General features: G+C 46.9%; 1 protein-coding gene across 5 annotated transcripts in view; it reads left to right on the top strand.

The window, feature by feature from the left end:
• Positions 1-759: 759 nt before the first annotated feature.
• The window catches only part of AFF1 (ALF transcription elongation factor 1), a 165,675-nt gene continuing 150,134 nt past the window's right edge, over positions 760-16,300 (top strand). For 3 of the 5 annotated variants that reach the window (XM_075606048.1, XM_075606083.1, XM_075606076.1), the window contains exon 1: positions 760-989. In XM_075606048.1, coding sequence (XP_075462163.1) covers positions 865-989 — 125 coding nt within the window. In that variant the 5' untranslated portion in view covers positions 760-864. The remainder of the gene's footprint in view (positions 990-16,300) is intronic. The other 2 variants (XM_075606057.1, XM_075606066.1) reach the window with 1 other exon arrangement.

The following is a 16,300-nucleotide window of genomic DNA, read 5'->3' as shown; positions in this document are numbered from 1 at the left end:
AAAATCCCATGGTTTGCAATAGGATTTTTCTCTTTGATAAATTTGGTGCCGTTTCTTGCCCCACTTTTGCAGCCGGGATACTTTGATACATCAGCCACATAAGTGCCCACACATAACCCCTTACTTTTTTCCTGTATGAGGATTTGGAGCACCACCCAAAGCTGCTGCCACATAGGCTTATCTTTGTTTTTTATTTTAAATATATATATATGCCCTTGAGCAAATTATGTCATGTATTTATATTGCACTGAATAAATCATGCCCCCATAGTACAGAACACAACGCTCTGCTGCCACCTCTCAGCTGTTCCAAGGCGTTCTCTCTCCAGCTGAACAAGTTTCTACCCGCAGCTCCACTGCAATTGGTAGAGCTCACTTGTTCCCCCGCCCCTTTTCAGCCCTTCTGTCCAATCACAGCGCGGCTCGACTGATACCTCTATCTATGCCTATCTACGGCAGCGGGTCGTACCACCCGCGGCGAAAGGGAAGCCGCGGAGGGGAGCACTAATTCACCCGTCTTTGCCCATGTGTCGACTACACCATCTCTCTGGGTTCCTAGGTAGGAATAAAGCAGAATATCACGGTGACGCTGTTTTAATACGGGTCCGGCGTCCTGAGCGTGCGGCGAACTTGACTCGGCCTCCCCTGCCAGGCATGGAATGGATTGACCCGGAGCTGGGTGAGTGAGGTCTCCCCCCCCCTCCCCCTCCTAGCTTCTGCAGGAGGAGGCGTGTCACCGAACGTTAGGTGGGCGGGTCCGGGGGGGGGCGCGAGCGCTGCTGCAGGGAGATCGGTGCAAGTGCAGAACAGCAGCTGCAGCAGCAGCACTGTATGGCAAAGCCACAATAATGTGAATAATCACCAGATGCGACGTCCGAAGGGGACAGGCATCATCACACCAATACCAGAGCGTTTGGGAAGAAGAGAGAAACCACCTGATGGACACTGGACGCCCTGCATTATAAACTTCGCTATGGCTGCCCAGTCCAGGTAAGGGAATGTGTTGATGTAACATAACTTCATTTTTTTTTAACAACTGTACTGAGTTTACTTTTCCCCCGACATTGCGTTTATTATTTAGGTTGTCATTAATATTTAAGAGAAAAAAATCACAAATGTTCCTGCCCTTTCTGTCTGTGCCACCCTCTCTTTAAGTGCCAGACATGGCCCCCATAGCACTGGAAGGGGTAAGGGGGTGTTTACATGTATGTAGTTTGTGTGTATTTTTGGGTGTCTTTTAAAACAATGGTGATGTTTTAAACCGGACGTCATCACTTTCAACACCAGGTATCTTATACAGTAGTAATGTTAATACATGTAATAAAACCTGCTGCACTTCCTAGCGGGAGTCATTATAGGGCACAGTCAGAGGTGGCTGGCTCTGTTTTCACTGTGCATTGCTTAACAGGGGGAGGGGAGGCGGAGACATCCACAGATGTCTGTATGATGGCTCTATTATGACACTGTCTTCTCTTTCTATTCTACATTCTGCAAAAAGGTTCAGCCAACTTGTATTTTGTAAGAAACCTAGTTGTAGCCGTAGGTTCAATGTGAATAGTGTTTTTTTTTCCTTCTTTTCAGCAGGTGTGTACCGTATGTGCATTAAAATACTTTCTGCTGAGCATGCAGAGGGTGGGAATGTACTGGGGATAGTGGAGGAAGGAGGGGAACTGAAGGGGAGGAGAGAGACAGAAATAATTAACTCCAGTTACCATTAGTAAGGATTTTTTTTTCACTTGCCCTACCGCACTTTTAAACTAGTTTGGGTTGGCTAATTCCAGTGTCAGTTGCATCCCCTGTTTGTAACAATATTACCCAGACGAGTGATCTGTGTAGGAAACCTTTTTCAGTACGGTTTTACCATCACTTCTGTATTGCTGCACTCAGTGATTGAAAATTGGCATTTGGACGGTTGGGACCACATTGGTTCCTCTCCAATGAGCGTTTGGTGAGATATCGTATGGATGTCTGTAGGAGTTTTGTTTGGTGTTTGACCTTATTATGAATTAATGTGACATCATATTGTGGAATGTGTATGGAGGAAAAACCTGTGCAATTCTAAGGTAAAAACATGGCTCTGGGTGGATCAAAATAAAATCACATTGATTTGCACCCTTTTGCCTTGATCCTTATGGGCCATTAGCACACACTGGAGGTAGGAGAAACACTTTAAGGGGTATGACTGCGGACAAAGAGTGGTGGTACTCGGGGGCACGTGCTTATGTCTCCCTGAAGGGACCCTGAGAGGTTTGAAAGCTTGTAACATTTCAACTACTTGTTAGGCCAATGAAAGGTATCATACCACTTACTATAAATAAAAAACAGGGTTCTCTCCCTGTTTGGTTTTGCAACCTAAATATAAGTTAAATAATATTTAATAACTTCTTTAAATAATATTTCATAACTTCTTTAAATAATATTTCATAACTTCTTTATAGAAATTATGCCTTTTTTTTTTTTAGAAATAAATAGAATGCTTTCTAAAATGAGGTCAAAAGAAAACGATCCCAGATATGTCCGGTGTAGAATTTCTTGAAATAAGATGCAGTACAACTACTTTTTCATAGTAACGTAGACCGCTGTTGTGTGATCTTTCATCTGTGGTTGTGACGAGCACTAAAGAGTTGGGATGGAGACCTAAGTAATGCTTGCACATTATGCTGATGGTGTGTGCATGTGTGTCAGAGCCTCCTCTCCCTTCAGATGGCTGAGGGAAGAGCTGCCGTGGCAGCTGAAGTGGAGAGACCGGGAATTGTGGTCCTGACCTGTATCCTGAGGCAGTAGGGAGTGAAGCGCTTGCTGACCCAGCAAACACCACACTGCAGCCTTTTATAGAGCTCGCCAGTCTCAGCCCATTCTAATGATATCCCTAATGACCTTCCCTCCCCCTTTTCAGAGGTCTAGAAACAGTAATGAACAGTAGAGGTTGCCAGAAAAAGTTGGGCAGATGGCATGTTACCTCTGTCAGTCATATTGTTTTGCCGAACAATCGGTGACTAGCAAAATATTAAATACTGTTTCGATCTGATTGCTTTGAATTTCGGGTCTATTTTAAACTACTTTTTCAGGCTGTAGCACTTAATTAAACTCAACAATTAAAAATTTGTAGTCTTTTTACTCTATTCTCTGAAGTCCCATACATCCCCCTCCAATGGTTTATATTGTTTTTTGTTATGTACACAATGCTTAGCATACACTATGCACCCACAATAGTAGTCTGTCATGAAGATCCTACAATCTAATCTTGATGCCTGAGGAACAAAGAGGTAAAGTGACAATGAGTTGATACTGAGCCTGGAGACGGGTTATTCGAATGGGTCATAAAGTAGCAAAATAACATCACTTGTTATGTGTAATAACCCCCAGCATGTCTTGTGCAAGATGGTGCAAACGACATTTCTGTCTGTAGCACTTGAGTAAATAGTCCCTCCTGTACTGAAAAACACTTGAATTAAATCACATTATTTGTTCTTCACTCTGTGATAAAAGTTGCAGTGCTGAGCTTCAGTTTTCTTCCTGTTACATATTGAGTAGCGATGATGTGCTTTCTGGTGGTGAATTGGTGAAATACAGAGTATTATAAATGGTTGCCACTATAGCCAGGCTGTGTTAGCTCATCTGAAGCTTCCTGTAACAACTTTGTCCCGCTCAACAATTAAAGTAAGTGACATGGCTGCTTTTATGGGAAGGAGGGTTGAAATAGAGTAAAATCATTTGGAGGTTGGTTGGTTGGTGCCTTTCTCTCGCCTACATATATTCTTGGAATGGTGAAGAGAATAGTTCACGGGCTGGGACAAACAAACTCCACCGACAATGATGTAGATGTCCACAGGTCCAGTACTGTTTTGTGACAGTTTGAGATTCACTGTACTTACAACCCTTGTGCTACCAGTGTGCAGCAATGTGTGGCAGACACCCCCCCCATATGGGAGTGGAAGGGTTAATCAAACAAGAGTTCTGCAGAGTAATTGTGTGCAGAGATTTCCAAACTTCACTGGTCTCTTCTTCATTGGTCAGTGCTGTCTAAACAGGATGAAGAGACCTGTGGCTTTTCACACACTTATTTACATTAACGCCTAATCTATGTTGCACAACTGAATAGTTTCACTCTTGGAGGCGTACACTCACAATGCTGCTGTAGTATGCAAAGAGTCCCTCTTTAGTCATACTAGAGTTGGCAGCTTTTTATTTTCAGCTGTGGTGTGAGGGCCACATTCACATGGTGACCTGAACAGAATCTCTTGGATATGGGATATACCTTGCTGAACCAGTCATCTGAAATATTTGGTTTATGGTAGGACCCGAGCAAGTTGGTCAAGTTAGTTTACAAAATGTGTATAAAGATACGGTATTCTTCTGTCTTTATCCCATAGAAGTTGGGATGAGTAAGTAATAAGACTGCATCATATCCAGTAGTTGGAATAAGGTAAACACTGTTGGTGTGTGAATGCTGCTGACACCAGGAGAGACTTGTGGCCGGCTAGGTGCGCGCGCGTCTGGGGGCACGTCCACGACGTCACAGAGCTGGTGTGTGTAATGCTCGTGCTGCCCGCAAACCTGCAAAGACCCCCAGTACTGAGGTGGGAAGGGGAAACACCATACACCCACAGCAGCGGGGGGCGTGCCCGGAGTGTGGTATTGAGCAGCGTCTTGGGCAGCGTCTTGGTTTGTAGAGAAGGGTTAGTCGGGTACTTGCCGGATTCTGGGTTCTAGAAGGTAGCGTAGTCGAGTCCATAAGCCAAAGGTCTGAGAGTAGAGAGAGACGCGTAGCGAAGTTCGTTTGCCGAGTCCAAGGGTAAGAGAGGTAAGCGTAGTAGAGTCCGTAAGCCAAAGGTCAAGATCCAGAGAAGGTACGCAGACATGAAATACAAAGAGCGAGAGCCAAGCACAATACCAGACAGCACTAGGCTACAGAGGATTATGCTGACCATTGACTGACCGTGGAGGCAGGAGCTAAATACCCAGCAAGCACCAATAGAGGAAGGGGAGGAGTGGAGGTGCGTCCCCAGGGGGGCCTGGGATAGGAGCAGGGGAGGATCAGAGACGGGGCGCCGCACAGGAGCGTGGCGCGGCGTCCCGTGGTAGCCGGGGGCGGAGCTGAGTGTGGGAGGGAGCGCATATGATGCGCGGGTCCGCGTGCGCCCTGTAATGCCGGCGGGCTGGCGCACCCGACCCAGAGGGAAGCCGGGAGACAGAGAAGAGGCGGAGGCAACGGCGGATGCAGCCTTGCGCGCTGGAGGGGGACGGTAAGCTGAAGCAGCAGCAACCGCAGCCGCCGAGGTGAGTGAGGAGCGGGGAAGCCGTGCGGAACGTGCCCCCTGGTTAGGGGGAGGGGCGTGGGGTCAGGTTTATCTCTTAAGGCTAGGTCCCCGCTGCAAGGACAAGAACTGCCCCTCAATGGGGCCGGGCCGCCACCTACCTTGGCCCCTGCGTGGCCAGATTTTTATAAAGACAGTAAAACGGTCTTCAGAACTGGCGATGGAGCACATGCCACCCCCCCGGCGGTTCAGCCAATGAGGGCGTACCTGCGGGTGACATCATGGCCACGCCCCTGTCACTTTCACCCCATCTTTCCCCCTGCAACTCAGTGCAGACCGGGGATCAAAGCTGCACGCGCCGCCAGCCTGGCAGGTGCGCGTGCAGCGCCGGGGCCGCAGACATGGGTGCTCAACGCCAATCCTCAAGCCCCCCCCACCCCCCAATAGTTCAGGATCTCCCAACTTCAGCACAGGTGGCTCAATCAGAGACTTGGTGAAAGATTGAGCCACCTGTGCTGAAGCAGGGAGTGAGCAACCTGTGCTGAAGCTAGGATATCCTGAACTATTGGGGGGTGGGCGGGGGGGCTTGAGGATTGGCGTTGAGCACCCATGTCTTAAGTTATCCTGCTCATTTAGGCGTCTATCCAATGTGCTCTTAAGCCATCTTTTCCTTGCTCTGTAATGTATTTTTGTTCAGGTAATTGGCATAATATTATTATCATTAATTTGTAAAGCGCCAACATATTCCACATCATAGTACAATGGGGGTGCAGCGATTTGATAATTACGTAAACCGTTACATACAAATGAGGACGGACATATACAATGAGGCCATGAGGACCCTGCTTGCGAGAACTTACATTGAATGGGATCCTGATTAGGGCCGCAGGGAAACATACATGGGGTATTGCAACAGGTTAAAATGCATTAATAATTATATACACTGCATCTGTGGACAAAGATCGATTCTATACCGGATATTGTGGAGGTGATGACTTGATGCGGGTCACATGAACAGGTAAGTCAGGTCCTGCTTTTAGTCATCTGTTCTATTGGGAAAGATGTGCAGCCGTTTCAAAAGTGCTTTGAAAAATGGGAAGAGAATGGCAATCTGAGGCATATTTCTTTGCAAATTGGAATACTTTTTAATGAACGAGTATGATTCTTCGATCTAATTGTGCAGCTGCTATTAAAATCTAGTAAGTCTCTTCTTTGGTTATACTGTGTACAAATATACCTTGCACAACTGGTCTAAACCTGAAGTTTATGGCGGATTTTACTGCCCCTGCCTTGTTTGTCTTTTGTTCTGGCCCCTGTCTTTCTAGCTGATAGTGTAGCTTACTTTATAATTGAAGTAAAGCAACCAAGATTGGCTATCACCCCTCCTATTTTGTATGTATGTATAACATATGTATGTGTGTGTATATCTATATCTACACTTCTCAATTAAAAATGTGAATCAATAAAGATACAAATATAACATTGAGTACTAATACAAAAAAAATTATATAAAGTGAATACTTATGTAATAATATGGAAGATCTAACGTCCAGTACAAGAACCCAATAGTGTATATAAAATACACAAACAAGATGGAAAATGTTGCTTTAAATGTAGAAACGCAATCCGGATTAGGAGGCTGCTTTTCTGAAGATGGACCACATCCAGGAAAGATCTATAAAACAAAAATGAAAAGCGCACACTCCATATTGTATTTAAAGTATAAAAATAAGAATTTATTATAAAAAGGGCGACAAATGCCCACTCACATGGTGCAAGACAAAGATAGAGATATGAGACATCAGGTTACCGGAACCAGCTTGAAAAATCCAGGCAGTAATAATTGGCAAACGATGGAACTGAGAGAGCTCCTCCTTGTAAGCCACAACCAGCAGCATACACTGGATCTACACGTGACTTGAGTATTGCCAGCAAGCTAAAGTGGTGATTAGAGGGTTGCTGGTATAATGCCAGTGGAAGGCCACATGCCAAGCGCTGCGACGATAATCTTTGGCAGGTGAGAGGACACCAAGCTGCTTGCCTCTACTGGGTAATTCTTCATGCACGGTCTGATGTGACATGACGTCGCAAAAGCCCAGCGCGTTTTGTCACCGCATTGATGACTTCATCAGGGTTTTCTGCCTGATAAAGTCATCAATACAGTGACGAAACGCGTTGGGCTTTTGTGACGTCACGTCGGACTGTGCACGAGGAATTGCCCAGTGGAGGCAAGCAGTTTGGCGTCCCCTCACCTGCAGGAGTTTATTGTCGCAGCGCTTTGAATGTGGACTTTCACTGGCATTATGCCAGCAACCCTCCATTCACCACTTTAGCTTGCTGGCAATACTCTAGTCCCGTGTGGATCCGGTGCATGCTGCAGGTTATGGCTTAGGGCAGGAGCCCACATGGCGCGCCGCCGCATGCACGCGCCTCTGCTGGGGGCGATGTGTGAATATCCACAGCAGACGGAATGATCGGGGGGGAAGCGGGCGGACGGGAGAGCAAGCGTGGCGGCGGATAAATAATGTAATAATATAATAATAAATATGTGAAATAAATAAAATAATAAACCCCGTCCTCTGTCCCGTCCCCCAGCAATTTCAGCAGCCAATCAATGAAAACGTCTGGACATTGATTGGCTGCTGAAACTGACGTCACGCTGCTGCAGCCTGGAATCACAGTTTTGAAAGACTCCAGCTACAGCAGCGGCGACGCCGCCGTGCTTCGCAGCCAATGGTAGTTTCTACAATGAACACTACCATTGGCCGCCAGGGGTCGGTGACGAACGCGCGTGCGCACACGTCATGTAGTGCGGTGTGTGCTCCAGCCCTAACAAGGAGGAGCTCTCTCAGTTCCATCGTTGTCCAATCATTACTGACAGGACTCTTCAAGCTGATTCCGGTAACCTGATATCATCATATCTCTATCCTTATCTTTCACCATGTGAGTGGGCATTTGTCAACATGTAAATTTAAAAAAAATAAAATCTTTTATACTCGCACTAGCCGGCTGTCCAATAGGAACGCTCCAGCTCCTGCTCCGGTCACATGGTTCCCCAGCTCACACTGCTATGGAGTCCTGCAGCTCCAGCACGGGTTGAACACACACTGCTGATGCTGCCACCACTAGAGGACCTCTGCTGACCTGCCCAGATGTCGCCACTGGCTTCCTCACGGGTCTTCCTTGCCTTCCGTCGCTGACAGCAAGTAAGTAATGATGTATTTTTCAGCTACCCTGACATTACCCGGCGCCGGGCCCACTTCTCAGTTGCCAGGCCCAGGTAATTTCCGGGTAGCTGAAAATCCACCGGGTTATTCGGTACATCACTAATTTTGCCATCTTTGTCTTGCGGCTCCTTTATTACCCGGCGCCGGGCCCACTTCTCAGTTGCCGGGTCCAGGTAATTTCCGGGTAGCTGAAAATCCACCGGGTTATTCGGTACATCACTAATTTTGCCATCTTTGTCTTGCGGCTCCTTTAGGGGCGTGTGGGTGGAGTGGAGTTTCTTGAAGAAAAAGGCGTTGCATTTCTCACCCTTCTCCAGATTCTCCACTTTGGTACGGAAGATGATTCGTCTGGATTCCTCCTCAAAGTACCTTCGCAGGCTCTCTCTGGTCTTTTCGAAGTCCTCATCCATGTCCCACCCGCAGCCTCTGAGGTCGTGCAAGGATAGCAGCTAGCGCTGCAGCCCCCCGAACTCCCCCTTCCTCTCACACGCCAGACGTCTGCCTTTTGCCTGCAGGAAGCAGCGGATCCTTATCTTCGTGAATTCCCACCACTCTGCAGTGCTGGGGAAACAGTCCTTTTCCATGCTGTGTATGCAGTTCTCAGCTCCTCCACAATCTCTTCTCTTTCCAGCAGGGCACAGTTCAGCTTCCAGGATCCTTGGCCTCTGGGGAAACCTCCTCCCAGGCACATGTGGAAGTGAATGGCCCTGTGGTAAGAAGTGTACTGCGACCATGGAGTGCTGTCTGTGCTGTACCTGCTTTATGGTGAGCAGGAAGTCAATCCGAGAATGCACGGAGCCGTTCGGGTGGCACCAAGAGTAGTTTACGGCGCCTGCTCCCATGGATCCCACCACGTCCTTCAAGGATGCCTCCCTGATCATCGCCATGAGTAGTCTGAACGTCCCATCCATCTTAGATGTGCTGGGGATGCGGCCACCCGCCTCAATAGTGCAGTTGAAATCCCCGCCTATCACCACTGCCCTGGAGGTCGCGAGCCAAGGGCGCAGGTGCTGGAATAGTTAATTCCCCTGCCCATGAACCGTCCACGACAAGTCTGCCGCAGACGAGCTCGTGGACAGAATCAACAGTGAAACATCCCCCCACCATCAAAACGGCTTCACCCGCGCTCCTGCACCTGTTCCCCCCAGACCAGTAGGAGAGGCCATGAGACCACTGCCCGCTCAGATGCCTGTATGACTGAGAAAAAGGTGAGGCACATTCCTGCAGCATTTACACATTGCATTTCTGTAAAGAAAGGAAGTTTAGTATGCTGACTCGTCGCAACTGCTCTCCTATGCTCCTTCCGTTAATGGAGAAAATGTTAAAAGACGTCATTAGTTTGGGGATAAAGGGTTAGACAGACATGCAGTGATACTAGTTACCATCCTAATTGGCCTGGGTGGCCTTGCTGGTTTCCCCGAACAGCCCACTCAGCAGTTCTATGGTGTGATCGAGGTTCTCGCTGAGGATGGCCTCTGCTGCCGCCTCCTGCCACGCTTTATTATATCCTGTACTTTTTCACCTTCCTCTGCAGGTGGCTGTTCTAAGATGGCCGCCTGATCTAAGATGGCTGCCACCTGCATCTCTGCCTCCTCCAGGTCGCTGTCGGCGTCACTGGAAGTGGGGGAGTCGTCTATCTGCAGCTGGGCCCTCCTGCTCCAACCCCTGGTTCACACTTTGTCTCGAGGGCCCTCCTCTTTGTTCCCTGTTTCTCCTTTCCGGTCTGGGCACTAGGGGCTGCATCTGTGGCAGGGGAGGAAGAAGGGGAGGGGTGTGCAACAGCCTCAGGGCTGGGGAGAGGTGTTACAGAGGGGGGGGGGGGGGGAACAGCCTCTGGAAGGGGGGGCAGGGAGGAGGTGGGGTCAGGAGGGGGAGGGAAAGGGAGGCAGGGGAGGGAAAGGGAGGCAGGGGAGGGAAAGGGAGGCAGGGGAGGGAAAGGGAGGAGGAGGAGGGAAAGGGAGGCAGGGGAGGGGGTTGCAGCAATGATAGGTGCGGGAGGAAATGCTGCTGCAGAGGAGGGGCTGGTGGAGGGGGGTGGGGTTTGCTGCTGAAGGAACACCGGGTTTAGGAGTCGCAGCGGATACTGCTTTGATGGCCTCCTTTTGCCTTTCTTCCTTCTGATGCTTACCACTCATTGCCTTCACGGGGTGGGTTTCAGGGTCTTCTTGACTGCCACCTCAGTTGTTGCCAGGGGGGCGCCTGGTTTCGCACCTTTCACCATGACCTCTGCATAGCTCCCGACTCAGCTTGCAGTCTCGAAACATATGGGTTGTGTCCCCGCACAGGTCGCAAGTTTTCTGGCGGGGCAATCCTTGGTGCCATGTCCGGTGCTTTTACATTTACTGCAGGTTCCCAGGGTGCATTGTCTCCACTGGTGCCCCAGGCCTCCCCAATTCCCGCAGGTCTGGGGCTGGTCAGGGTAAAGAAGCCTTCCTGAGCAGCCCGCAAGTGAAAATCTGGGAGGAAGGTGTTGCATCTGGGTCTACCCTCAAGCGAACGACCATGCTCCGCTTTCCCACCCAGTACCCCAATTTGTCCTTGATTCGGCTCCTTCACCACGCTGCAGAAAAGTGGCAATATCCCTTCCAGGAATGTGGGGGTTCCTCACTATTTGTGATCCCCTTCTCTTCCTTCTGGATGGGGCACTTCACGTTTACCTGGGAGAAGGGAAGCTCCTATTTCAGGGTTTGGAATGTCTCCCAATACCGCTTGCAGGCACCCGCCGTGGTGAAGGTGACAAAAAACAGGCGACCCCTGAGGTCCTGGATGCTCAGGATCTCGTCTGGTGTAACGCCTGCTTTGCTCACCAGCTCCTTGGCAAAGGTCTCGGTGTCCAATAGGGAGCACTGTCAGTTAACCTCCCTCAGCTGCATTACCACTGTCTGCCTCATCCCTCATGTTGCTGCTGCTACCAGCTGCAGGGTTGGAGCTAGGGCTGCTGGTGCTGGCAGAGGGGTTACTGCTGCTGGGTGGGGAGTGGCAATGTCACCTGGGCTGATGGAGACGGTAGCTGCTGGGCCTCTGTCAGTCTCCTGGCTGCTGGTGGAGGTACTCGCCAGGGGTGCTGTGTGCTTCATCTTCCTCCAAGCTTTGCAGGGAGGGGGGGGGGGTGTCCCTGGCAGCTCCTTGGAGGCTTCCATCCTTTGCTCCGGTCTGGGAGGCCGCTGTTGCCATCCTTTTCGTTGCAGGAGGTAGGTCCTCGTCATCTCTCCTAGGGCCCTAGCTAGATGCGGTGATCGTAGAAAGGGGTTCCTTCTGCTTGGTCCTGGATCACCCAGAGATCGGATGCATCACCCCGATAGCAGCATGCAGCTTAAGGCCGAGGTCCCGGACCGTCACTCTCCCGTCGAACCACTGACAGACATGTTTTAACCTTAATGGGTCTCATCAGTGTGATGTTGGTTATACTGGCATTGCAATTTTCAAGGCTGTAGGATTTACCATCACATTTTAGGTTATGGTGGGTGAAAAAGGCAACAAGAATCCTCCACCATATTGCATATAGCAAATACAAAGATCACTTGTAAGCACATTCACATGTCTTAGGCAGGTCTGCAACCCTGCCTTTCACCATTATCACCTAGCATACAGTGCTTCCACTGCAGCAAGGGATTCTGGGAAATGACATGCAAATGAGCACCTGGAAGAAACAGGAAGCTCCCTCTCTAGCCATGGTTAAACGTAGGATATGGCATATCCCTGTTATAGAAAAGCTCACGGCATTCCTGAGAGAGAACTGCTATAAGTTTTCCCAGATATGGGATCCCCGGTTCGACGGAGAATGAGGCAGAGAGACAACAGAGAACTGGCCTTTATATAGGAGGGATTAAATCGTTCCCCCCCAAGGTTGTTCGAGCAAGGCCTGCAACAAGGAATATTTCTTACAGAGAATAGGTACAGAACAATAGACAAGGGAAAACCCTAAAAAGCTGATAAAGAAGGTGCTCCCCCTCCCCCCTTCCTTTTCTATGTATTTGTCTGGTCTATTTATTATTTAAACGTGTTGTTAATTTGACCCCGTCATTACTATTCAAATTTAAATGTATGCGAAAACTGCTAGTTGCGGTCCTGAATGTTCCCTTTTTATTTTCTGTATCCCATTGAAAACTGCAAATAATAGTAAGCTGAAAAAAAAATATGTTGTAATAGAAATATTATGTTAACGCTTACAAATATAATTTAAAATAAATTCCTTCTAAATGTAATTCATTCTTTATTATAACTTGATTGTAATCTTGTTTCTTCTCATGCAAGTGCACTTGTTTTTGAAGGTCGTCACCGGAGCCCTAATCTGTGTTGCAATCACCGACTGCTCTTGCTCCGCTGTTCATTTACTCAAGCAGGAACTGGATCAGCGATGTTATCTCCCACTGACTACCAGATACTTGGCTGAAAATGTCTAATTTCCTACTCGTGCCTAATAAAATATCCCCTGACTCAATGCATGTGAATGGAAAAAATATATGTATATAGATTATAGCAAATAAAAAATACCACTTGTGAGCATATTTGGATGTCTCGATAATTCTGCAACCCTGTGTTTCACCATTGTATCTTCACATGCAATGCTTCCACTGTAGCACGGGATTCTGGGTAATGACATGTAAATACACCCACCATATTCTCCTCTCAGATATGCGCTCTCATATGTTGGCTGGTAGTGATGCAACTTTATAGATCATTGGTAAGACCTTGTCTAGATTACTGGGTTTCTAAAGCCTGCACAATACCTGATTTGTCTCTCAAGATGCAAAGAGAGGTTGCTACAATTTTGCATCGTCTACATCAGGGGTGCGCAAACTGGGGGACGTGAATTTCTTTGGGGGTGCGGCAGTTACAGAGCTTCCGCGCTCTCCCTCCAAGGCGCCGGGGGGCGCACGAGGCCTCTAACTAACTTACCTTGGCTTCGAGCGACTCGCTGTCATGGTGACCCTGCGTCAAATGCCGGAGCCGAGTGGGGGGTGGGGAGGGGGTGCGTGTGCAGGGGAGGTGAGCAAGTAGAGGGGTGCGGGGGGAAGATTGCGCACCCCTAGTCTACATCATAAAACACATCAACAAAGACAACACGTATCAACTATAGTACCTCCATTAAAGGACCTCGACTCCAGGGGAGAGGAGGCAGAGGGGAGATATGATGGAAACGTTCAAATAGATCAAGGGTTTTAGGAAATGAAGCATGCTGGTCATGCTCTGATGCTGGAGGGCAGGCTAGGGGGAAATGTTCGGAATTACTACTTCACAGAAGGGTGGTGGATTCATAGAATAGCCTCCCAGTGGAGGTGGTAGAGGATAATGCGTTGAGTTCAAAAACGGGACTAGACATAATTCTTTCCTAAATATGAAAGCCAGGGATCAAAGGGGGGTCCAAGGTTTTACAGCCGACCCTTGAAAGAAAAGATGGCAATCCCCACTGGATTTGGTCAGAAAGCTATTTGAGGGGTGAAAAATAGTACAGAGATATACGTTTTGATCCTAGTGTGGACCTTTTGTCAGCAGGCAGGAAACCGGTTAGACTTGGGTAAAGTTGCTTTTATCTGCTGTCATTGGAAATAGAACAAACATACAATTTGCAGCCAGAGGAGCCGGCCACACACTGCTTTGCAATCAATTTCATGCCTCCTCTGGCTTGCAAGGGGTTAACACTTAGGGAATACGGAGACTGACATTTTCTATATGGCCCACTGAAAATGTAAAATTTATATACCTGCCTAAGACATGCAGATGAGCATACAGTTGTATTTACATTTGTATATATATATATATATGTGTGTGTGTGTGTGTGTGTGTGTGTGTGTGTGTGTGTATGTATGTATATATATATATATATATATATATATATATACACACACACACACACAGTGTTCGACAAACCTATACATCTGCACGCCCCGGGCGAGTGGATTTAACATCGTGGCGAGCTCCTATTGGCCCAAGCAGCACACGTGTGGTACTAGGTGGCGAGTAGATTATTTTGCTCGGCGAGTAGATTTTTTGGTGATTTGTCGACCACTGTAATATATATATATATTACAGTGGTCGACAAATCACCAAAAAATCTACTCGCCGAGCAAAATAATCTACTCGCCACCTAGTACCACACGTGTGCTGCTTGGGCCAATAGGAGCTCGCCACGATGTTAAATCCACTCGCCCGGGGCGTGCAGATGTATAGGTTTGTCGAACACTGTGTGTGTGTGTGTGTGTATATATATATATATATATATATATATATATATATATATATATATATATATATATATATATATATATATATATATATATATATATAGCCACTACACTTAGTTCTTACAGGGTTAAGGCGTTTAATTTGAAGTACTTGAGTTTGCAAGAATATGTATATATGTAACGCAGCACTCTGATGTATAAATGCAATAACTATTGTATAGGGTGCATACCGTCCAAAAGGTAAATGACAGGCACTCCAAATGCAAAAATGACTCGATATTTATTTAGATTTCCTGTCCCGCCTGTGGGTCGCTGTGTATCCACATTTAATTGTTACTTTTTTGTGCATAGGACACACATTTTGTGCATCAAGTAACAGGGAAGTTCTTACTTGGTTAAGATGATAAGGAACAAGGGAAGGAGGCTTCAAAAGAGACCCTGGAGAGTCTGGCATTTTTTTGTTTTTTCCAGCAAATGTTCTGTTCTTGGAAGAGTCATAGTTGGCAAAGTACCCGAATGCGGTGTGGAAAATCACTAGTTGTGTCCAATTTTGTTGCTGTGATGACATGGCTGGAGGAGTAACATCCGGTTGCATAAAAGTACAGACTGCACAAGAGCAGCATGGTTAATCATTGGGGTCTGTTCATTAAAGTGGCATAGACCTTGTTGACCATTGAATAGTCCGTGCCGCTTAGTTGGCAAAAACAACATATTGACCAACTAGTCCGTAGTTTCTCAAATTTTCCATGTCGAGTACCATTAGAGTGATAATATTCGTCTGAAGGACCGTCATACCTGCACTTAGATTTGTTAATCAATATATTTTTAGATATGTATGCATTTAAAGTTCTTGTAGTCGCATTGGTCTGGAGAAGTGTAGATTCCTTGTAGCCTTTTATGGGAATTATTATTAAATACGTGAGTGAGACCGCAATCACCATATGTTAATATTACTGTACTTGGCCCTTTATGGGACCAATACTATGATTATTTATAGATTCAATTATAGTGTACAAAGCTTTCAAAACTTAATTCTTCAATTGAAGTGTGGCTTTGCACAGAAAGTGTTTGTTGCTCCCATAAAATGTATAACAAATTGCAAAACAAATTGGAAGGTATCAAGGCAGTTTTGGATTACAATTTATGTGAAAAGAAGCGTTGTCACCGTGCATTGATTTATTTATTTATTTTTTTATTTATTTTTATAATTAATGTGCGTTGCTACAATTGTGCCCCTTGTGTGTTAGCTTATGATGAGTAAATAAGGCGTTGGAGAGAAGTTGCATTACCATTTTACAATAAGATGCTCAGTTCTGTCATTTAAAAAATCTTTTTGTTACTGTATAGTTCTTCCAATGTACGTAGCGCTTTATCTATATATCTAAATAAAGTATCCTTACCAGGCAGACCCTTCTCAGTAGACTTTCTAAAAAGAATGCGACAACACACAAATTAATCCAATTTCAAGATGTATTGCAGATAAATGGCACACACACACACACTGACGTTTCCGTCCTACAAACAGGACCTTTCAGGACTCCCTTGAGAAAGATCCTGTTTGTAGGACGGAAACGTCAGTGTGTGTGTGTGTGTGTGTGTGTGCCATTTACCTGCAATACATCTTGAAATTA

Source organism: Ascaphus truei, chromosome 1 (assembly GCF_040206685.1).
Source record: "Ascaphus truei isolate aAscTru1 chromosome 1, aAscTru1.hap1, whole genome shotgun sequence".
Classification (NCBI taxonomy): domain Eukaryota; kingdom Metazoa; phylum Chordata; class Amphibia; order Anura; family Ascaphidae; genus Ascaphus; species Ascaphus truei.
This window is presented reverse-complemented; position numbering and strand designations above follow the sequence as displayed.